General features: G+C 43.5%; 1 protein-coding gene across 1 annotated transcript in view; it reads left to right on the top strand.

The window, feature by feature from the left end:
* gramd1c (GRAM domain containing 1c) overlaps positions 1-24,722 on the top strand; it is a 40,388-nt gene that overhangs the window by 10,880 nt on the left and 4,786 nt on the right. Inside the window, exons 7-14 of the mRNA XM_063207474.1 lie at positions 285-365; positions 7,025-7,149; positions 8,575-8,728; positions 12,814-12,979; positions 13,504-13,647; positions 17,108-17,226; positions 18,934-19,073; positions 19,570-19,673. Of these exons, the coding sequence (XP_063063544.1) occupies positions 285-365; positions 7,025-7,149; positions 8,575-8,728; positions 12,814-12,979; positions 13,504-13,647; positions 17,108-17,226; positions 18,934-19,073; positions 19,570-19,673 (1,033 nt within the window). The remainder of the gene's footprint in view (positions 1-284; positions 366-7,024; positions 7,150-8,574; positions 8,729-12,813; positions 12,980-13,503; positions 13,648-17,107; positions 17,227-18,933; positions 19,074-19,569; positions 19,674-24,722) is intronic.

Here is a 24,722-nt window from a genome sequence, read left to right as displayed (position 1 = left end):
GTGTGTGTGTGTGTGTGTGTTCCTCTGGCCTTCTCACGACAATGGAGGAGGAGGACAGTACATAAAATGTGTGTCTGTGTCTGTATCTGTGTGCATGTGTGTATGCATGAGTAACATTTTAGATTTCAGCACTGAAATAAAGATATTCATCGTGTAAAGAACATACAATTAATAAACATATTGTAAATATAAATGATGTAAATGGCTCATCAGTGTGTTGTGTTCCCTATGCAGCTGTTTGAGTGTTTTGTGTGTTGTTAAAGTGTTTTTACATGTTTTTTTAGCTGTTCTTCACGTCATTCGCTGCAAGGGAAAAATCCTTCCTCAGCATATTCCGCATGTGGCAAAATGTCCTGTTGAATAAGGTATGCACACACACACACACACACACACACACACACACACACACACACACACACACACACACACACACACACACACACACACACACACACACACACACACACACACACACCAATATCAAAACACACCCAATATCACCTGTTCAATAAGGTACAAATCTCAACAACATGCTGTTGAATACAGAACAGGCTTGGTCACTTGTTGGTATCCCATACTCTCACACACACACTCTCTGTTCAGTACCATGTAGCCTCAATAGCGTTCCTAACTGGCATTAGGGCATCAGATTTGTAGACCAAAGGTTGCCGTTTTGACCTGGGCGAGTAATTCGCCAGTGCTATCCCCTATCCTCCTCCATGACTGAGGAACCCTGAGCATGGTACCGTCCCGCCACACTGCTCTCTTGGGGCGCCGTTTGGGGCTGCTACCTTGCATGAGTGAGGCATAAATGCAATTTTGTTGTGTGGATTGCTAACGTCCTAATGGTTTCAACTACGTCCTGTGGACGATGTATGTCTGTCAAAGTCAATTACTTCTTCTGCTGGCGGCATGGTAAAGTGCAATTCCCCCACCACCAGGGCTGAAGTGTAGAACAGGTCACAGGACACTGTGCATTTTTGACAGTCATTAATTGTCCCCTGTAATTAAAGGAACAGTCCACCCCATTTCAAGATATTGCTCATTTGTAGTTCCAGTAAAATATAAGAATACATAGAATTGTTCGTCTATGTGTTTGCATTGCCTAGTTAAACAGTACAAATTAAGCGTAGCAATGCAAGTCTATGGGAGCAAAGAAAACATCATCATGTACTTATAAACTGCTTTAAAATGAATGTAAAACTCAACATAGTACAGCTATTAAATCCCACCCTGTGATCACTTGTGGCTTGATGCTAATGCTCCCATTTACTTCCAGTGATTATGCTAAGCTATGCTAATAATTCTGATACCAATAAATCTAAGTAGGCCTACTGAAAACACTGAGAAGACAATGATATGCACATTCATGAATAATGCTGCAAATTTGCGAAAATCAAAAAAGGGTGGACTGTTCCTTTAATACTGACCAACACAGCTACAGTTCATTTGGCAACAAAGTCTAATTAACAACCGGACATCCTCTTTCAACCGTGCCAGAACTCGGAGCGGCACACACCCACAAAGCAGTTCCGATTCCTGATCTGCCTATGTGCACCAGACTCACTTTTTCATCCATGATGCCGTCACATCCACTGCCCATGCACTTTTTCCAATGCATTGCCAATGCATTTTCTGGGGTGTGAGTGGTCTTATGCCATCTACTTTCTTTGGTCCTAATGGCCTCAAACACATCCTGTTGATTAAGGTATGCCTCCCCTCATCCACTTATTGTCTACTTTAAATGGCAACATCTGCTATTTACAGTACATTTGAAACTCGAACTGCTGAACGTTTCTTTTTTTCTTCGGCAGTCGGCACACATTAATTTATAGGGAGGAAGCACCAAACACATGTTATTGGGTAAATGACAGATAGGCAGTAAAAAAAAACATTTTTTTTCACAAAACATTGTTTATGAGGGAAAAAAGTATATGGTGTACGTAGTGCAGCAATTAATCTTTCAAAAAATCCAAGTGATCACAATGTTGGTCTATTAATTGATTATTTATTTACGTTGATAAAGCAATTTGCTGAAAATATGTCCTTTGGTGTGACGTTAAGAAATATATATATTAAGTAATGTAGAAATGGCTTGATGAAGTGTTATGAACATTGTTACACTCTTCATATTTATTGCAATTTTTAAAGTCTTAATTTAATGAGAAATTACCATTGAAGTATTTTTTTTTCCATTAGAGGTGAGCTTATTAGAAACCTTCGAGGAAATACAGGGATATATTTCTTTTTAAATGTTCAAAATTGTCCGAATTTATACTAACATTTCAGGGATGATAATTTGTTCCTCCCTAATGCAATATTCAGTGTTTATCAAACATATTGTTAAAGGGACACTGTGCAGGAAATGGTCAAAAAAGGTACTGCAACTATGCTGCTCATTGAAACTGGGCTGCCTATTGCCAAATTTGATCTTCACATGAAAGTTTACTAAGTAATAAACAAATATTTTCTAGTATGGTCCAAGTACAGTCATTTTTGCAGCTAAAAATGGCTATTTTTGGAAATTCAAAATGGCGGACCATGGAGAAGATCCCCCTTTTCTTGTATGAAAAGTGCAATGTTTCCAGCCATAATGAATACTTAGAATTTGATGCTGGTGGTAAATAACTTATTCATGAAAAAGGTAACATTAGTGAATGGGCAGCATGAATTCTGGAAATAAACAACTAAAAATCTCACACAGTGTCCCTTTAAGCTCAAACAAATATTTGAGCGTTTAAAAAATGTCACACCGTAGGACATTCATGTCACGCTAAAGGACAGAAATGCAAAACTGAGCCAGAAACAAATGTATCAACATAATTATTTTGTCTTTTGATCATAATGTAATGTTGTAATCAATATGGACCTACACTTTACACTTATAAGTCTTTGAGTCATAGATTATCAGCCTATCGTAACACTTAATGACAGCCATGCGGTCATTAAATGTAACCTGCAGAGCTCATAAGGCTCATACTGAAGTGTGACCTTGGCATGACCATCACACCTCACCCTCTTTGTAGGTATGCTATGACTGTCACACCATTGAACCTGTAGTGTGTAGTGGCCAGTGCCTGTTTGGTATCTCAAGCTGGACAGCACATTTATGCTTTAAATTGAGCTCTCCACAGCATACTTTATTCATCTATACTTCTCTATACTCTCTCACTCATCTTTCCTTCACTGTTACCGTTATATTTTATGGTTTCAAAGCACCATTAATGACATTTTATATCCTTTGACAGTATCTAAAATCAACAGCAAATATTCATCAACAATGCATCAAAGTATAAATTCCAATGGCCAATAAAGGAATAAGTAATTTGAATAGACAATATTTATCTAGTCAAACAACAAAACAAACAAACAAAATGTACTACCAGTTGTTTTAAAAGCTATTTCTCAGATATCTAGTCCTTTGGTGTGACCTGTTTGTCCTTTGGTGTGATACTCCAAAGTGTCACACCATAGGACTTTTACCATCACACCATAGAGTTAATTTAAAGCCATATTGTTGCCAACTGAAATACAATTTTACCTTTAGTACGATGAATTTGCAAACATCTACTTAAGAAAAAAATATAAATAATATACACTATTTAAAAATTTATTTTATGGCTGTCACACCAAAGGACTACAAAACTAATTCATCCTGTGGTAGCAAGATGTAATTGATTGATTGAAGAACTCTGAGAGAAAAACCTAAAACCCACCCTTGCCATTGGCTTCTTAAGGGTCTAAACTCACAATTTATGTACAGCTGGAGCTTCAACAATAGATAATTATCCACGGAATTACCCAAAAATATGATGTCACACCAGTCACACAACAGGACATTGTTTTCTGTGACAAAGTTTCATAAGTCCATATGGTCTCAGAAAAACTGGAAAAAATAAACATTGCCACTTGCCAAAATAGACACCTTGAAAAACATGCCAGGATTGTTTACAGAAATGACTGAGCTTTTATTATTTATTTAAAAATGTTATAATATGGAGAACCAGGCTTGTGACAGTCACACCATAGGACAAATGTGGCATTTGACTCAAAATTAAGTTTACTTATTTAAACTCTGGTTTCATTACACATTACTTTTTCACAACATGGACACTAGTTTAATCATTTAAAATATTGACAATTTTGAAAGCATGAATTTACTTAATTTTAAGAGCCTGTGACAGCAAAATGTACACGTCACGTCATCTACCCTATTATAGTCTGAATAACAACTGGGTCTGAGAATGGCCTATAGTTCATGATCCAACTCATCCTGTTGGTCAAACTAAGTTAGCATTTATTTTATCAACTTCAAAATAGACGTTTTCATATTTGCATCAATTGTACTTTCATCAAGAATCAGCAGCCTTCCAAAATATGCAATTAAAAAAACTTGAAAGTGAAATAAAACAACAGATGCAGCAAGAGGCACAGCATGTTGTGTCTGATTAGTACAGTGGTTCCCCAAACTGAGGGTCGTGACCCCTAGTGGGGTCATGCAACTACGGATGGAAGGTCGCGGACAGAAAGACGTGAGAAATCCACAGGTTATCTAACATAATTCCATACACTGTTAGTAACACGATTCACTTGTATGGTTAATAGAGGTTTGCTTTTCCTATGAACATCTAGCAATATTTGCAGGCAAACTATTAATGGAAAATCAAGCAGAATTATTTATGGACAACAGCTGCCTATGAATCTGTGGGGTGGAGGGTTTGTGAAAACATTCTTAGCTCCAAAAAGGCCCCCCCTCAGCATGTTGTGTCAGGAGTCAGTAGCCTACAGCCAGAGAGGAAAGATAGGCCTACTGCTGCAGTAGAGTTACCTCTCTCTCCGGCCCCCCTATCTGTGACCTCACTGGGGGCCCTGAACCCCAGTTTGGAAATTGCTGTGATAGACTGCAGTAAATGCAGTAACCAAACCTACTGTACAGTACATGCTAGCACAGGGGAGTTCATGACAGCTGGGGGCTGGGTGAGTGCATGTCAAATGTAAACACAGTGCTAATAATCTGAGCTGTCCCTTGGTTTGTGCTGTGCAAGGCTCTGGTCTTTTTCTGGCTTTTCTGAAGGACGCGTATCAGGTTGCTTTCTATGTGTTGCTGTACTTGTTAGGCCACTGTGCCTTTTGTGTTCTGTTCCTCGCCTGAGCCGATACTCTGAAGACTAAGGGTCGGGGGACCTCTCTCTTGAACAACAAGCCAAGTCGGGCCCGCCGTCATTCGGGAGTTTGACAAACCAAACCAGCAAATGAAATGAAAGTTCAATGACCTTTGAGGTGTGGCTTGTTGCTTACTGTACAACTCTGCCGAAGGTAGCTTTACAAACACTGGAAACCGCGCTGGCAACGTACACATGCGGCGATAGTATTTCCATAACACACAGCCTAAGGTTTCCTTTGTTTAAATTAGAAAAAAATAAACAATATGTTCCCGTGTATTATTCCATAAATGGGCGGGGCTTTCGACTCGCTGTGCGATACTGAACTTCCTGATTTGAAATAGCCTACTGGACTTGACAGCGCGCGGTGCAGGTAACTAAAGTTCGTTTGGGCGACGAGCCTCGAGACAGGTAGACCAGCAAAGTAGACAGAAGACAGGCAACAGCTGCTTTTAAAGTAAGTGAAACACCACACCACTTTGAAATTTGTGCGTTAAACTCTGAGCTTAGGTATGTCCGATTTAACAATTTCTTTGTAAAGCTTGTTTATTTATGCGCGTTTAAAGCGAGCATTCTCCTGTTTGTTTGCGTGCACTTGTTCACGAGACGGTATTTACTAGCCCCCGTGCCAACACATGCCAGGAGTTTGATGTTCAACTCGGGTTGGCAATTTGGTAATCTGCTCAAACTGTTGTCATTCTATTATAAATTTAAGCAAATCTGCCCAGGGCGTCGCTGACTTGTGTCGCTGGGAACTTTGTGCCCATTGGTGGCGCGGCAGTATCGCCCAATACTAAGAGGAGAGCTTGTTTTATGACGGCCTGTTAAGATAACACATGTTAAGCAGCGCCAGCCAGGCCAATCGTTTTATTTGAAACATTTTCCCATTCTCGATACAAAAACAAGTTTATCCAGTCTATAGCCTATCTATCGAGTTGGAGCTGTGGTGTAGTCTACGTAGAACGCAGGTATACGGAGTATACTCACTTCTACATTTCAGGGTTTTCAGTATACCCACTTAAAATGGATTGATCCATTGTTTTGAATAGCACAAATATATAAAGTATACCCACTTCAAAAAATGCTCAAATACAGTATACCCACCATAAAGAAGTAGACTACACCACTGAGTTGGAGCCAATTGCATGGTGTCTCTGAGAAACAAGGTCCGGTACAGTGGTGTAGTCTACTTTTTTATGGTGGGTATACTGTATATTTGAGCATTTTTTGAAGTGGGTATACTGTATATATTTGTGCCATTCAAAACAATGGATCAATCAACTTTAAGTGGGTATACTGAAATCCCTGAAATTTAGAAGTGGGTATACTCCGTACCCGCGTTCTACGTAGACTACACCACTGGTCCGGTAGGCCCTATCTTTAACCAATGTCCGTGACAAAAGCAACAAGTGATTTCTGAAGAAACCATGAGAAAGATATCTTGCTGAAAGCGATTTGTCTGCTGATGTCACATTTGCATTAACTCCTGCAGCCCCTGGCGAGACAGTGTAGTGGATACTGAGTGGTTGGAGGGGTGTGTGTGTGTGTGTGTGTGTGTGTGTGTGTGTGTGTGTGTGTGTGTGTGTGTGTGTGTGTGTGTGTGTGTGTGTGTGTGTGTGTGTGTGTGTGTGTGTGTGTGTGTGTGTGTGTGTGTGTGTGTGTGTGTGTGTGTGTGTGAGAGTGTGAGTGAGGGTGAGGAGTTGGATGAGTGTTTGGGTTCAGATGGGGCGTCTAGGGATTTAGAGAGGGCAGGAGAAAGATGTACTGTCCTCCTCCTCCATTGGCGTGAGAAGGCCAGAGGAACACACACACACACACACACACAGCTCTTCTCTTCTGACGTATTGTTATTTCTGTTGTAGCCCCTGTCGCGGTGTGAGCTTTGGCAGATGGTGAAACAGCACTATGGAAATGACCTGGGCCTGACACACGAAGACATGGAACAGCTGCAGTTATCACCTGATGCCAGCACACCTGTACAGACCAGGTACACACAAACACACACATGGAACAGTTTAACATAGCACCTTACGCTAGCACACCTGTACAGATTAGGTACACACACACACGCACACACAAACACACAAACACAAACCCCTGATGCTAGCATAGGCACCCACGCATGATGCACGGAATTACACCCACCCACACCATATTCACTCACTTACACTCACATACTTGCTGTCAGTATGACTATTTCGGGATGTAATTGCATGTGTATCAGAGGACATATGCTAATTCACCACAGTGAAACCTGTGACCTCCCAGTCAACACTCTGGTTTGGACATGTTCAGCATGATACCACTGAGCTAAAGGTCCAGACTGATTGATCAGCGTTACCAATGCTGTATGAGGCGTTCTACCACCGTACTACTTTGCTAGTTGGCATCCGTCACACACGGTTAGGCCTTTGTGATGATGTGTTACACACTGGTTTGGATGTATTTTATGGTTAGAGGATGTTTTGGCACACAAAAAGGAAGTCTGTCTTTCTGGTGGTCTTATTTGTTGTCATAGTGTTCTTCCCTACTGCCTGGTTACCTATCGACGTACCTGCCTGTGTTTCATGTGCTGTGTAGTGTCTGACAGATTCCACCCCTGCACCTAATGCGATAATGTGATATTTGGATTCGATGTTGGCACGGATATGGAGAAAAATACAATTGGAGTGTTGCACGGACACCTTTTAAGGATTGGCCAGCCAAAACAATGAGCTTGCCAGTAGAGATGCACCTACACTATGTGGTGTTTGGATCAGGTGTCGGCACTGAATTTAAGGGAAAAAGAGATGGACCAATTTATCCCGGTTTGTGTTGCTCAGAGGCCTTTGAGAATTTGCCTGTCATTTGTGGTGCATAAGTGTGGTCCACTGACTGGTGGACAGTCTATGGAGTGCAAGGGATTGTGGGCTTAGTCTATTGACTCAAAGCTTGGACATGAACATGGATTTCTAGACGGTGCTTAGCTTTACAATATGTAAATGATCAAGACCCAGCTCATCAGTGTAATTTGTGTATTAAAGGTCAAATGAACACGATGAACTCCTTTTTCAACACAGGGTGTGTGTTTGGATGCAGGATCAATTCCCTAGTTTAGATACACAGTGGGATATGTGTTTGGATGTGGGTTTCAGGATCTATTCCCTAGTTTAGATACATGGTAAACAAAGTGGGATGTGTGTTGACTTTGTGTTAAGATCAGTGGGATGTGTGTTGACATAGTGTTGAGAACAGTGCTGGCATTGCAACAAATTTTACTTCTTATTTCCAGTCTCTGCTTCCCCACAGATACAGGCCTTATGAATCTGTCAGTGCTGCGTTGTTTCCTCTCCTAAACTAATCCACTCCACTCCTCCATCTCCTCTCTTGCTCTCTCCTCTCCTCTCCTCTCCTCTCCTCTCTTCTCCTCTAGTATGAGATCTGAGGACTCCTCTTCTTCTCGTCTGGAGCGCCCCACCACCCTTCGTCTCCACCAGGGGGAGCCCTCCTCCATCGAGGCCTCGACTCCTGTTGGGGACGACACGCAGTCATCACTGGGCCAGCACAGCACGCTCTCTCCCAACGCTGTACGTACCTGTGTCTGGGTGTGTGTGTTTGTCTACATGTATGTGTGTGTGTGTGTGTCATTCACCTCTCATTGGACCAGCACAGCACACCAAATGCTGTGTGTGCGTGCGTGTGTGTGCTCGCTTTCCCATCGCAGTACGCTTCCCCTTTATAGCCACTTCACATGTTTACACCATGTAAAACGTCTTGTCTCTTGCATACAGATCATGCATTTTTTTGCGTGTGTGCGTGCGTGCGTGTGTGTTTTATGAGGTAATGCAGAGTTCTGTTTTAGATGACAGTCACCTTGCTCTACCAGTTCCACTACAGTGGAACAGAGGCCTACATGTACAAACCTGTACACGTTCTCAAGAAGTCTAGTGCAGTGATTCTTAATTGGAATGGTGTAGGGACCCACAATTTTCCATGGTCATTAAACTGTGACCCAATATTTTGTTGCACCGTCGGAATGTTCAAATAGATTAATCATCAAAAATATGCCCATGCATTTGACATTATGAGTCTGCATTTGCATTGTATGCTGACATAAAACATGTCTATCAACTAGTGGAGAGGAGTATTAGCAGAGAGAGTAGAGAGAGAGAGGTTCCATTGGCCCATTGTTTCCGGGTTCTATTATTGGGGGGGAAAATGCCCCTTTAGGCAGACCTAGGCAGACCTGAGGACTGTTCTATTCAATGCTAGGAGCATTATGACACGCCCCTTTAGGCAGACCGGAACCTGGTCATGTTAGGTGCCCATAGAAACCTATTATGTTGGCATATCTCTATACTTAAAGAATCTCTGGTATTAGCTAACTTAACTTTCACTCTGTCTTCGCCATCAGTCATTTATTCAATGCCGCATCTTGTTTCCATTCTGTGATTGGCAATAAAAGGTAATAAAAGGTTAATTTCATACATTTTTACACCACAGCTCTGTGACCCACCCAGTGCCCCTCCGCGACCCTCTTTTGGGTCCTGACCCACCAGTTAAGAAACACTATAGACGTGTGTGTGTGTGTGTGTGTGTGTGTGTGTGTGTGTGTGTGTGTGTGTGTGTGTGTGTGTGTGTGTGTGTGTGTGTGTGTGTGTGTGTGTGTGTGTGTGTGTGTGTGTGTGTGTGTGTGTGTGTGTGTGTGTGTGTGTGTGTGTGTGTGTGTGTGTGTGTGTGAGAGGGTTGCACGGTATACCGGTATTAAAAAAGTACCTTGGCACTAAGGCATTTAAAACGGTACTATAGCCTACTGCGTTTGAAAAGTACCGGTATGCAACAATGTGGCAAACGGCAACAGCTACTGCTTATAAACACTCCAAACTGAATAGCGGTTAGCGTTAGCGTTTGCTTAGCACTTTTCTTTGTAACTTTAACTTACAGTTGGAATAGTATCATGCTGTACTGTATGCAGAATTTGCATAAGTGACGTTATTTTTAATTGCTTTGTGAATCCATCCTGTAAAATTGCCTCTAAAGTTGGCTGTAGCAAGTTAGCTAAACATGCTAGGTTATGGCATTGGTTAAAAGCAGCTTGTAACTTAGCTTTTTTGAAATGTGTGCTGCTGATGAGTTATGTTGTATGTTTGGACAAGAGAAGCACACAGGCAAAGTAAGAATGCCCCCCTCCTCCTCTCGTTCACTGAACTAGTTTGCTCGACATTCACCCCTCGTGATGTAATCAAAATGAGTGAACGAAATAATTCCTCAGCAGAACTGAACGAAGAGATCGAACTGGCAGGAAAGAATCGCCATGGAGTGAGTGAGTGAGTGGGCTGGGGAACAGCAAGTAGTGGCTATAATATTGAGTTGGGGTTTTAGTTAAAATCGAAATAATTCACTGCACATTCTCTAACAATCCATATCACATTTGAATTAAAAGTAACTTACTATGATGTGATGTGTGTTATCCAAATAAATATCCACTCATGTTCTTGTATTTTGTGTCATTTTAACTAAATTATTTAGATGGGATTATTAAAAATATGCTGCTGTTTCAGAGCAGAGTAGACTATTATGACAGTGTTATATTGAGATTGGCGTGATTTGTACCGGGAGCTGGAAAAATATTGCATTACAGGACATAAAAACTTTGCAAATTTTTTTTTTTTAGTACCAAAAAGTACCGAAATACATGTTGATACCGGTACCAAAATATTGGTATCGTGACAACACTAGTGTGTGTGTGTGTGTGTGTGTGCGTGCGAGAGCGTGAGAGCATGTGTATGCATGCGCGTGCATGCGCGTGCGTGTAGGATGAGAGTCGCAGTACTGTGTACTTTGTGTGTGCATACGTGCATACGTGCATGTAACTGTCTTTGTGTGTGTGTGTGTGTATGATGAGAGTACCCTGACTCACCAGTGTAGTGCGTATGGCATATGTGTGTATACCTTTGTGTGTAGGTGTGCTTGTCAGAATGAAAGTCTCAGTAGTGCTACAGTGCCCTCCATAATTATTGGCACCCCTGGTTAAGATGTGTTTTTTAGCTTCCAATTATTTTATTTTTTTTCTAAATAATATGGGACCTTAATGGAAAAAAAGAGAAAAATCCAACCTTCAATACAAGTGCATTTATTCAGTGGGGAAAAAATCCCACATAAAGAAATAATTATTTGACATCAAATAATGTGTGTCACAATTATTAGCACCCCTGGTGTTAATATTTTGTACAACCCCCTTTTGCCAACAAAACAGCACCTAATCTTCTCCTATAATGTTTCACAAGATGGGAAAAGACAGAAAGAGGGATCTTCAGCCATTCCTCTTTGCAGAATCTCTCTAAATCATCCAGAGACCTGGGTCCTCTCCTCTGTACTCTCCTCTTCAGCTCACCCCACAGGTTCTCAATGGGGTTGAGGTCAGGGGACTGAGATGGCCATGGGAGGAGCTTGATTTTGTGTCTGGTGAACCATTTCTGTGTAGATTTGGCCATATGTTTAGGGTCATTGTCTTGCTGAAAGACCCAGTGACGACCCAGCTTCAGCTTTCGGGCAGAGGGCAACAGATTTTGATTTAAAATGTCCTGGTATTTCAAACTATTCATGATGCCATGCACCCTAACAAGGTTCCCAGGGCCTTTGGAAGCGAAACAGCCCCACAGCATCACTGACCCACCCCCATACTTCACAGTGGGTATGAGGTGCTTTTCAGCATGCGCATCTTTCGTGGTACGCCAGACCCACTTAGAGTGTTTGTTGCCAAAAAGCTCAATCTTGGTCTCATCTGACCAAAGCACACGGTCCCAGTTGAAGCCCCAATACCGCTTGGCGAACTCCAGACGCTTGCGTTTATGATTGTGAGTGAGGAAAGGTTTTCTCCGTGCATGCCTCCCAAACAGCTTGTTGGCGTGTAGACAGCGCCTGATGGTTGATTTGGAGACTTTGTGACCCCAGGATGCTACCATTTGTTGTAATTCTGTAACAGTGAGCTTTGGAGATCTTTTGATTTCTCTTACCATCCTCCTCACTGTGCGTGGTGGCAAAATAAACTTGGGTCCTCGTCCAGGCTTGTTTACCACTGTTCCAGTTGTTTTGAACTTCTTAATTATTCCTCTCACAGTGGATATGGGCAGCTGCAGTTGAATGGCAATCTTCTTGTAGCCTCTGCCTGACCTGTGAAGGTCGACGCACATCTGCCTCACTTGTATGCTGTGTTCCTTTGTCTTTCCCATGTTTAAGAGTGGATAAGAGTAATGGCCTCGGTGTCACGTCATATTTATACCCCAGGGAAACAGGAAGTGATGAATTACTAATTAAATGTTCCTACATACTCTGGTTAACTTTGTAAACTACTGTAGAAATGACAGAAATGCTTCAATTATATTTATTTCCTGGGAATTGTTAAGGGTGCCAATAATTGTGGAACAGGTGATTTAATGAAAAATAATTATTTTTTAGTCAGGGATTTTTTTATTTTCTTACAATTCATTTGAGTTGAAGGCTACATTTTCCTACAATTTTCAGTGTGACAGTATTCTTCTGCAATAAACACTGAATTTATTTTAAGGCTTTTAACACATCTCAACCAGGGGTGCCAATAATTATGGAGGGCACTGTATGTCGTATGTGTGTACTTAACTGTGTGTGTGTGTGTGTGCGCATGTGTGTGTAGGATGAGAGTCGTGGTACCCCCCTCTCTCAGCGTAGTGCGATGGCGTTTCTGGATCGGCAGAGTAGTGAGCGATCGTCCAAACGCTCCAATCTGGACCTCAACGCCAACGAGGACCGACTGTCCCAGCACAGCGGATCAGAGACCACAGAGGAACCAGAGCCAGCAGGTGTGCGCGTGGGTGGATGGGTGGATGGGTGGATGGATGGATGGATGGATGGGTTTTGAGTGTGTGCGTGTACCAGAGGATGAAGAAGCAACAGCTTGGTGTTGGTACTGTCTTGCTGTGTTTGCTGTGTGTGTGTTTCTTTGAGCCTACAGTTGCATGTACCGAAACCAGCAAGACAAAAACACCTAGGTCAAGTGTGTGTGCGTGCACGTGTGTGCGTGAAAATGCAATGCGTCTGGGCAAATTTAAAGGAGGGCAATGTATTTGAAGGAGAGGGAGCTGCTTAACACCCCCTCACTTCCCACACCAGCCCATACACACACACACACACACACACACACACACACACACACACACACACACACACACACACAACCCATATGCACAAAACACACACTCTTCTCCCTCTTGTCCTATCGTTCTCCCCCTCATCTGTTCTGCCTCTTTTCATTCTATCTTCCTCTCTCCCCCCCACACACCTCACCTGTTCTCTCCTCATCCTCATCCTGATCCCCCCCCACCAGGTGAGGATCGTGACAGCGATGCGCAGGTGCATGGTCGTCTCTTTGTGAACCGTGTTTTCCACGTCAGCGCGGAGAAGATGTTCGAGCTGCTCTTCACAGATTCTCCCTTTACACAGCGATTCATGCGGATACGCAAGATCACAGGTGAACACACACACACACACACACACGTACAACGCTTCATGAGTATATGCAAGATCAATGGCACACACACAAGAAGGACAATGGCCTCACTTTCTTTTGTGTTTAATATTTTTGGGGATCTTATGTAGATGGTGACGGCACATCCCCGAAAGGTGTTCTTCTCGTCTAGGCTTTATGGTGGTGGTGACGGGTCACTTCAGTCACTATATCTGTTATACTGTTATACGTTAATACTTTTTTGTTTGTTTTTGTCTGGGTTTTTTTTTTGGTTGAGTGGCACTTTGTTCAAGTGTTGCAATAATAGTTCTGAATTTGACACAGCTTACCCTGCACACTATCCAGCTCATCTCCATCTCCGTGTGTGTGTGTGTGTGTGTGTGTGTGTGTGTGTGTGTGTGTGTGTGTGTGTGTGTGTGTGTGTGTGTGTGTGTGTGTGTGTGTGTGTGTGTGGCTCTGACTGTGTGTATCTGCGTGTGTGTGTGTGCACACGCGTCTGTGCGTGGCCTGAATATACTTGCTCTGGATGTTTTCTACCTCTGCACCTGCTGGAGCTTGCTGTGGCTAAAAGCCCAGCTCCTTTTGTACACCTCAAACCTCCATCTCTCCTCTGCTCTCTCCTCTCCTGCCCTCTCCTTTCCTCTTCCACATGCTCCTCTCTTCTCCTTCCCTCTCCACTCTTTCACATGCTCTCTTCCCCTCTCCTCTCCTCTTGCTTTGGCTAAAAGCCTCCGCTATGCGCTGCATAATGTAATAGAGATGGATCTCTCCTCTGGCCATAGATTGGCTACGGAGATACTAAAAATGAAAAGAAGTAGAGGGGGTTGGGCTTGTCAGGCTACTTGGGAACGGCACCCTCTGTAATGGCCAATTAGAGTGAGATACTTTCTGTGTTTTCCAATTCGTATGAGGCAGAGCCATGGACTTTACGGTTGTAACTACTGGGGTAAAGGAAGTCTGTTGGTGACATGTTTCTCATAGATTCAAATAATTCTAGGCATCGTCTTTCTTTTCTCTAGAGACTAACTCAGAACCACTACTTAACAAGCAAAGATGACGTTAAAATGAATTACATTTAGCTTCACTGCACTTTTTATGTTTCACGCCCACTACCTGGAACTGTTTTGGAGCTATGTCAATGGCGAGCAGTGAGCTGCCATGTCTGTTTAAAAAGCAGATCCAGATCTGTAATGATCTACAGGATCTTACATCAGCAGCCACCCGCAGCAACACAGCAGAGCCACATGCACTGTAGTAGTGGAAGAGCCGTTACAGCCTGAAACACATCAATGGAAATTGAGTTGCTCTGAGTTTGATTGGCTGTGACTGGCTGTCTGGTGTCTCTGCAGATGGCATGGTTTCCTTCTGATCTACCATCTAGATAGCGCAGGGTCTGCATAGTGGCAGTATCTATCATCTAGATCAGTGTTTCTCAAGGAGGGCTCTACAGCCCCCCCATGGGGGGAGACCCAGGGGGGTGTTGAGAAAGATATAGCGAAGCGGTGGCAGTGCTTAGTTGCCATTGGGGTGCATCCATTTATTTTATCTTTTAATGCTACAGTCCTTCCCATAAGTGTTGTTGCCTATCCATGTTGTTGGAACAACGGCTAATAGCCTGACTTTTTCCATTAATCAATTGGCTTCAGTAGTCACTTATGAAAGCTACAATCTGCCCAAATGAAGTTTTATACGTACAAAAATAAATTTGTTGCACCGAAGAAAGATGAATAGGCAACAAAACTTATGGGAAGTACTGCAAAGGGGCATTGGCTGGTTGGCTTAGGATGACGTCCAGGGAGCTTTGAGAGGCTTATGATGAGGTCAAGGGGGCGTTTGTTCAAACAAGAGGTTTAGAACCGCTGATCTAGATGCTATGGACACTTATCAGAATGCCACCTGAAAACTGGACTGCCAAGCCAATCATCCACACAATGCTGTATAAGATTGGGTCAACTACACAAGCATTTACATAGACCTGGATACCGTCTGGGCAGAACTGGGCATTTTCTCTCCGCTACTGTCTATCCACAGAGCTCTACAGCAGCTGGGGAAAGCTTTTGTGTGTTTTTGCCACAGTGCTGAACAACAGCAGGGCTACACTAATTCATTACACGTTTAAAAAAATAATAATTAGACTTATCATACACTTTTATCCAAATCGACTTGTACTGTAGTTATGTTGTAGGGTCAGGGTTTAGTTACAGTTTTTGGGGCAATGTGTCTTTCTCACTGTTTTTTGGGGCCAGTGGCAGAACAATTGCACAGAGGCCCCCAGAGTAAAGTAACTGATAGCGCTTCGAATCGGACCCTACAAGAGGATCTGGCTGTTCACCAGATTCTCTATGGGGAACATGCAGCTGCAGCATTCTGCTGGTTGAGAGTATAATATTTTTAGAAGTCGGGTGTTGGGTCTTTTGTAATGTGCAGAGTAGCATATTATAAGCTGTGGAGAGGCTGGAGAGCAGCACTCTATGCTGTAGCTTTCATGCCTGCTGTGGACACTTATGGAGCTCTGCCTCTATCCGCTCTGCTTGGAGCAGATATTGCACATTTACATTTACCTGCTATAGAGCTTTGTTTAAGATGATACCTACTACTTGTGTCACATATTTTGTCATGTCCATAGAGGTAGAACATTAGACTAGCGGTGACACTGCAATTTGAGACGGCACTGGGAAACGGCACATGCAACCTCCCATCTTGTGTAGGTAGTGTAGGTACTTTCAATCAATGCAAATCAATGGAGAATATGCCGACTTCTGTCAAAAAATTGTGTGTGTGTGTGTGTGTGTGTGTGTGTGTGTGTGTGTGTGTGTGTGTGTGTGTGTGTGTGTGTGTGTGTGTGTGTGTGTGTGTGTGTGTGTGTGTGTGTGTGTGTGTGTGTGTGTGTGTGTGTGTGTGTGTGTGTGTGTGTGTGTGTGTGTGTGTGTGTGTGTGTAGGGTAGTTGTGTGTGTGTGTGTGTGTGTGTGTGTGTAGGGTAGTGTGTGTATGTGTGTGTGTGTGTGTGTAGGGTAGTGTGTGTGTGTGTGTGTGTGTGTGTGTGTGTGGGGTAGTGTGTGGGTGTGGGTGTTATGGTGGCTACAGAGCAATTAATTATCGCCTCCTCCTGATGCAGACGAATTTCATCCGTGTGTATAACACACTCACTCACTCTCTGACACACACACACACACGCTGGTGTTCGCCAGGCACACATGACCTCTTACCAGCAAGCACCACATACACACAGTGGGAGCCCATGACACATACAAACACACCACTCTCACACTGCAACATGCAGTGCGCACACACACACACACACACACACACACACACACACACACACACACACACACACACACACACACACACACTGAGGGCCCATGAGAGTCCTATACACACTACAGCCTGTTAATTTATTGTGTTTTGCGCATTAACATCACAGCTGTTTATTGTGTTTTTGTGCATTTCTGTGGCATCCAGGAGCGACTTCGAGTCCCTGGGAGCGCAATGCCTCCGGCTGCATGAAGAGAAGCCTAAACTACACCATCACTATCACCAATCCTCTCGTAGGGAAGTTCTCTACCGCCACAGAACACCAGGTCAGTGTGTGCGTGCGTGCGTGTGCGTGTGCTATACTGTCACCATCACTCTCTCAGAACACCAGGTCAGAATATGGGCTTGCTGGTAAGAATTCATATGTGCCTTCCAAACTCCTGTGTGTGTGTGTGTGTGCGTGCACGTGTGCCGCGCCACACGTGTGCCGTGCCATAAGAGCAGTCTGTGTCAAGGTCATGGATTCATTTGACTAGGAGCGTAAGCCCTCATAACATTATTTGTTTGATCAGCTGTGTGTGTGCGTGTGCGCATGTGTGCGTATGCGCGTGTGCGCGTGTCTGTGTGCGTTAGCAGCATAAGCTCTCATAACACTAATGTGTTTGGTCTCCTTCGCCATTTCACATAACAGCATCTGTTTTATGACTGTGTGTGTTGGGGGGGGGGGGGGGGGGGGGGGGGGGGGGCTCCTATGTAGACGCTGTATAAGGATGGAGGTGATGGTCAATACCTGGTCGACACAGAGTTCTACACACACACACACACACACTCACACACTCATGTTTCTCTCCTATTTAGACGAGGGATGTACCAAATCCTGATTTTTAAGGTTCTGCCGAATACTGAATCAACTGCTTAAGATTCTGCCAAATCCAAAACCAATTACCGGATCCTACTTCGATCATCAGCTAGTACATTACAATGCAGTGAAAACCATTGCATAGTGTATTTACGTTTCATAACTGCCAGATAGAGATGCCGAAGGAATATTTTATTATTTTATTATAAACTGTAAAAACATAGGGAACAACTTTTACCATTATTTGTGTTTATTTGAATATACTGTAAAGTACCAAAATAATACCGTAGGCTACCATTTCACAAGAGATTAAGAGCATAGGTCTATTTGAGAAAAACATCTCTTTGGGACTATTTTAATTCTTTCTTCATATTAAGACTACAGTTAAGTGATTACTTTGTCGAGATCGTAGGCTATTCTCTATGGCACAGTATGTTGCCGTACAATTTCAGTAACTCGAAAATGGTCGAATTTGAGTTTAAACTGGAAACGGACTTCAAAATACCGTCTTAGTCTTGCTCCGTAAAAAAATTCGGTACATCTTTGTCTCGTTTCAGAGAAAAATCATGTAAAAAATGCAAAAACTCACGTGTAGTTAGTTACTGTTCTTATCATTGAAGCAGTGGTTTGGAAGTAGACAGTAACACCAGCCCTAAACGCAGTAACTGCATTTTTGTTTGAAAAGACGTATGAATGCTGTATTTTTTCACTTCTTTTTGTGTGTGCATAAATTTCCATCCTAAAAAGTATTACATGGAAGTGTCACCACACCACTTTACCTAGGACACAGTTGTCCAGACAGAAAGGAAACTTTAAAGCCTTTTTTAAAGCCTCAGTTTAGCTGAGTTACTGCGTTCTTAAATTGTAGGGCAGTATGGGATGGACTGAGGATAATCATACACCTTTTCCTGTTAAGAGCTATTTAGGTGTATACGTTTCAACTTCTTCAAGAACCTACAAATTTGTCTGCAATTGTTGTGGATATAGCATTAGGGATGCCAATGAGTAACGATCTGCACACATGGTGACATGGTGTCCCCCATCACGACTATTTCTATACACACACACACACACACACACACACACACACACACACACACACACACACACACACACACACACACACACACACACACACACACACACACACACACGCACTGTCTTTCCTATGTAGACGCTGTATAAGGATGGAGGTGATGGTCAGTACCTGGTGGACGCGGAGGTCTACACGCATGACGTCCCCTATCATGACTACTTCTATACTGCCAACAGATACTGCATCATACGCACCTCCAAAAGGAAATGCAGACTTAGGTATTGTAATGCGCGCGCACACACACACACACACACACACACACATTTTACTTCTTTATTTGGATTGACAGATATACAATTATCATGGCACAATCCACATTTGGTAACACACACACACACACACACACACACACACACACACACACACACACACACACACTAGGTGACTTAGTACAACCAGGTGAGCTTTTCATTGTGCACCTGTTGACAGTTGGACTGTAGGGTCAAGGTAACACCTCCCAACCCCACCCCCCTCAAACACAAACACACACACACACAGATTCTCTCTCTCTCTCTCTCTCTCTCTCTCTCTCTCTCTCTCTCTCTCTCTCTCTCTCTCTCTCTCTCTCTCTCTCTCTCTCTCTCTCTCTCTCTCTCTCTCTCTCTCTCTCTCGCAGGATCTATACAGATATGCTCTATAACAAGTCTAATACCACCTCCCCCCATTTGGATATTATACTGTATAGTAGTAAAGTGTCTGTTTCGCCACCTGTAGGATCTATACTGATGTGCGTTATAAGAAGCAGCCCTGGGGTCTGGTCAAGTCATTCATCACCAAGAACTCCTGGAGCGGCCTGGAGGAATACTTCAGACGACTAGGTGAGACGGGTGTGTGTGCGTGCGTGCGTGCCTGTGTGCCCGGGCACGTGCGTGTTTGTGTGTCTCTGTGCCGGAGAGGGTTCAGCCTCGTTCACATACAATACTCACTTGTCCCTCGCTCGGCGCTCGCTCGTGGAACGTTCGCTAGACGTTCCTGCGGCTTCAACTGCCAATGCCCAAGCGAGAAGTTCTGACAGTTAACCAAACTCTGCATTCCAAGTGGTTACTCGCTTACTCGCCTCGCTCAAAGTTCAAATATTTTTAACTCTGAATCTGCACATATTGCATCGCTTTTACTCTCCTCGCCTACTCGCTTTGCTGGAACACATAGACATTCTATTGACTTCACTCGCCGAGCGAGTAACTACCAGCGACTGCCTGGCCAGTCTCTCCACAGCCACATGGTCTGTTTGTCTGTCTTGCTGTCTGTTTTCCCTGTCTGTCTGCCTGGGCTCTGTAAGTCAGGTCAGAGCCGTGTGCGCGCGTATGTGTGTGTGTGTGTGTACGCCAGTTTCTCTTTCTCTGATTGGCGTTCATCCCCCTTTTTTAACTCTCCCTGTCTGTCTTCCACACACATTAGAGAGACAGAGAGACGATCACCCACTCCACTCCTCTCTCTCTCTCTCGCTCTCTCTCTCTCTCTCCTTATGATAATCTGTCTTGTCCGTTGTACTCCAGTCGCATGTCTGCTCATCAATGTTGCATGCTCAAGAACTAGGGTAGCCGTGTGTGTCTGTCTGTCTGTCTGTCTGTCTGTATGTTTGTTTAATGTCCATAATGCAAGCTGTGTGCGTGCTTGTGTGTGCGTGCTTGTGTGTGTGTGTGTGTGTGTGTGTGCTCGTGCATTTGTGTGTGTGCTTTTCTTGTATTATCACACTGCAGACAGATTTGATTAGGGCGCCCAAAAAAGCCTGAGCATAAAATGGATGCTACTCACACAAAGACACACACACACACACACACACACACACACACACACACACACACACGCACACACACACTGTAGTCGGCTAGTCGCTATAGGTCAATTAGCTGGTGTGGACTGTCAGACTACAGTCAGCAGTTCCCAATAGATGCACACACGCACACACGCACACACACACACACTCCTTCGAGGGATAGAAGTCTAATGGCCTTGCTGAGAAGTGTGTGTTTGTGTGTGTGTGTGGATAGTAATGAACAAAATTGAACAGATCAAAGTAGCTCTTAAGGGCCATTAGGGCAGTGTGTGTGTGTCTGCGTGTGTTTGTGTCTGTGTGTCTGTGTCTGTGTCTGTGTCTGTGAGCACGCAAGTGTGCCTGTTCAGAGCCCTTTAGACTGGTAAAATGTGAGCGTGCGTCGTGCACACGCGTTTTCCTGAAGGTTATTTCGGCCATTTCCCCCATCAATTACCGCGTGTGTGTGTGTGTGTGTGTATGCGCGCAAGTTCACTTCACTCTTCTGATCGATGCCTCGACCTTCAGAGTACCCCCCACAACACACACCTCCGCAACACACACACACACACACACACACACACACACACACACACACACACACACACACACACACACACACACACACACACACACAATGGTAGGCAGCAGTTCTGGATAATTGTGTAGGGTGGGGCAAGAGGGCGATAGAAGATATCCACCCTCACTCACGCCATCTTCAAACCCCAAATGGTGTGTGTGTGTGTGTGTGCGTGCGTGCTGGGTGCGATTTGCCGGGGGGATGGGGGGTTTATCCCCCCTTCTGGTTTTTATCTCTGCTGGAAAAGTATCCTCGGGAATAGGCCTATCAAAATAAACTAACAAAAATGTTGACGTGACAAGCAAGTTGTGACCGTTTTCTGCAGTCTACATTGCACTCACTTTCAAAATTGCCGACGTGGTGGAAGCTTTAATGTTCACGAGGTCCCCGACTCCCCAGCAAATATGCAACAAAGTTGCGTTCTGTACGGGAATTAGAAGCTTAATGCAAACGACCAGCGAAAATGAAACGCCAAAGCAGCAGTTCGTCCTTTTTTGATGAACCATCAAATAAAAACAACCTACCCAACTACTTGGCTAGTGCCTACAAACAGGTGCGCAAAAACATTGCATTGCATAGGCCTAAGCGCAGCGTCAGTGCAGGGGAGCAAACGAAGGAAACGTTAAAAAAGACATTTGGTTTTAAATACTTTGCTTCCAATTCCCGACTGTACTTGAGTGGATATGCAAAACGCCTATTTCTGTCTGCACGTTAGGATATGAAACCGTTGTGCCTTGATCGTAAATCTAGGCTACTGTCAAGGCAGACGGAATGGGTGGAGTAGCGCCTGAACATGCAATGAATGTGTAGTATGACCTGACTAAAAGTTTGTAGAAAGTTGCAACGCATGAGGACGACACGTTGAAGTAGCCCCCTCTACACTCCGTGGGTATTTCTAGGGTTAGTGCACACGAAATGTAGGCTAAAAAAAATCATCTCCCCCCCTCTTATTTTGACAAATCGCACCCTGCATACATGTGCGTGCGTGCGTGTGCATGTGTGTGTGTGTGTGATATGAAGATTGCTTTAGTGTGTGTGATTGTCGCTCCTTTACAGCACTGTGATCTTGAACTCCTAAATGAAGTTTCAATTGTTTGATGTAGTGTGATGTCTATTATAGCCTCACTGTGTGTGTGCGTGCATGCGTGCGTGCGTGTGTGTGTGTGTGTGTGTGTGTGTGTGTGTGTGTGTGTGTGTGTGTGTGTGTGTGTGTGTGTGTGTGTGTGTGTGTGTGTGTGTGTGTGTGTGTGTGTGGTGTGTGTGTGTGTGTGTGTGTGTGGGTGGGTGGGTGTGTGTGTGTGTGGGTGGGTGGGTGTTTGACTTCGGTGCTTTGGTATGTGTGTTGGAGGACGTGTTGATGCATTTGTTAAACTAAAGGGTGCTTTTGTGTGAGTGTGGGTGTGTGTAGGTGTTTGGAGGATACTGAGGTGTTTTTGTTAAAGTAAAGGATGTTTTGTAGTGGCCATCAGTGCTGTTATTAGTCTATAAATCTTCGATTGTGATTGCTTTTGCATGATGACTTGAATGTTTGAATTGCAGTGAATGGGCATTTTTGGCTAAATCTGTGGAAAGTGTATTTTGTATTTTTATTGTTTTGATCAAAAATAGTTGGTACGTCATTTGGAAGCTGCCTTTCCACTTACCCAGGACATCAAAACCCCAATAAATAGCTAAAGGATGGATACGTGGGTGTTTTTGAAGACGCTAGAGCCCACGTATTCACTCCAGCACAGATCTGATGTAAACACCTGGAATCCCAGGAAACGCAGACCTGCCACCCCTCCCCCCTCTGAACAGTCACTTAACTTATAAAATACTTTTACTAATATTTTCTAATCACATAAATATCATTAACGGACTGTTGACACAGAGAGCGAGTGTACACCTATGCTTATTTGTGTCTATGCCTCCCTGGCTCAGAAGGGAGAGGGAAAGGGCATCAGAGTTTGCTACATTGAAATATGAAAAAAGATATAAACTGACATGCTTTAAAATATGCATTAATTGTAAAGCGGACGATATTTCGTTCAGGTGATGGGAATTTTGCTACCAGTTTGCACTACCAGGACATCCTGCCACTTGTGAACCACATTCTTGGCATGATGTTGCGTTCTTGTTAAGCTCATCTTATCATTGAAATAGCCTACCATTGACGGACTATCAACAAAGAAAGGGAGAGAACGCACCTGTAGCCTATGTAGGTGTATTTTCGCTGACATAAATATAAACTGTCATGGTCTGAAGAAATGTGTATTATAATCACCGATTGTAACCTACTATGTAGCAAGTGTACGTCTCCGGTAACAGCTTTATAACTATGATGTGAGCCACATTCGAGTTGGCACGGTATGTTGGGGTTTCTTTTGGTTATGAAAAAAGCAGGTGGTGCGCCTTAATAGACCTACGCGACACTTGGTGTCTATCTTTGACGATGAATAAAATTAATGAAGTTGAAAGATGGAGGCATGAAATTTGAAGCACTCATCAGATTTCTTTTTAGAGAAATAGAGGCACTTGCATTTTTCTTTTCTTTTCTTCTTTTTTCTTTTTTTTTGCCTCGCTGTCCGGTTAGGGAAAGGAGAGACCTTGTTTGCCCATTAGTGTAGGACAATTATGAACTCGTATGGGTTAAATGTCCATACTTAACAGTGGAGGTTATCAGATCTGTTGTCTGTGAGAGAAGTAGCCCAGTTTCTATCAGTTTGCGCTGCCGTGATTGGTCAAATGACTAGCGAATCAGCCGATCCCCGTTTTTTTTGTAAACAGAGTAGCTTTTCATTGAAAGGACATAAACTTTGTTTGTAAATGTAAGCAGTTTGCAAGATGCCCGCACAATGATATGGTGAAATTGATTAATGTAAACAGCCTCAAATGGGCAAAGGGAATTTCAAATCAGGGAAAGTGGAAAGGGAACTGGAGCATTCTTCCAAATGATAGTGTGAAAAGACATGGTTTTCTCTGACTTTGCTAAAACTGCCCATTCATTACCATTTAAATGTTCAAGCCCACTGTGCTGCCTTTTAGGATTGATCACATTTGCTAAGACTTTACAAAGAAATTGTGATGGCACAAAGGAACAATACTGCAAAAGCCGAGCAGGATTTACAAAACGTGGGGCGTTTGATGCACCCTATTAGTTAGTTGGATTATTTCGAACCGGCTGACTCCTTGGCCTATTTAGATATGTGTGTGTGCTGTACTGTAGGGCCAGGCCTATGGACAAGTAGTAAACTAAGTGGATTATATGCCATGCTGTAACTTTAGGATACTTTGTGTATTGCTGAATCTAGATCAGTATATGGCTTCAAATACAGTACGGGTGAAATCTGTGGCCTAATGGTTAAGGACATGAGCTTTAGATCAGAGGGTTGTTGGTTCAAATTCCACCCTTCCACTCCTTGACCCACTCCTGGTGGAGGTGCCCTTGAGCAAGGCACCTAACCTCCACACTGCTCCAGGGACTGTCACCAATACTCGCTTTGGATAAAAGCGTCAGCAAAGTGTAATGTATTCTAGTGCAATGTAATTTAATAC

Source organism: Engraulis encrasicolus, chromosome 9, assembly GCF_034702125.1.
Source record: "Engraulis encrasicolus isolate BLACKSEA-1 chromosome 9, IST_EnEncr_1.0, whole genome shotgun sequence".
In the NCBI taxonomy this organism is placed as follows: Eukaryota; Metazoa; Chordata; class Actinopteri; order Clupeiformes; family Engraulidae; genus Engraulis; species Engraulis encrasicolus.
Note: the sequence above shows the minus strand (reverse complement) of the source record. Positions and strands in the feature narration are given on the sequence as shown.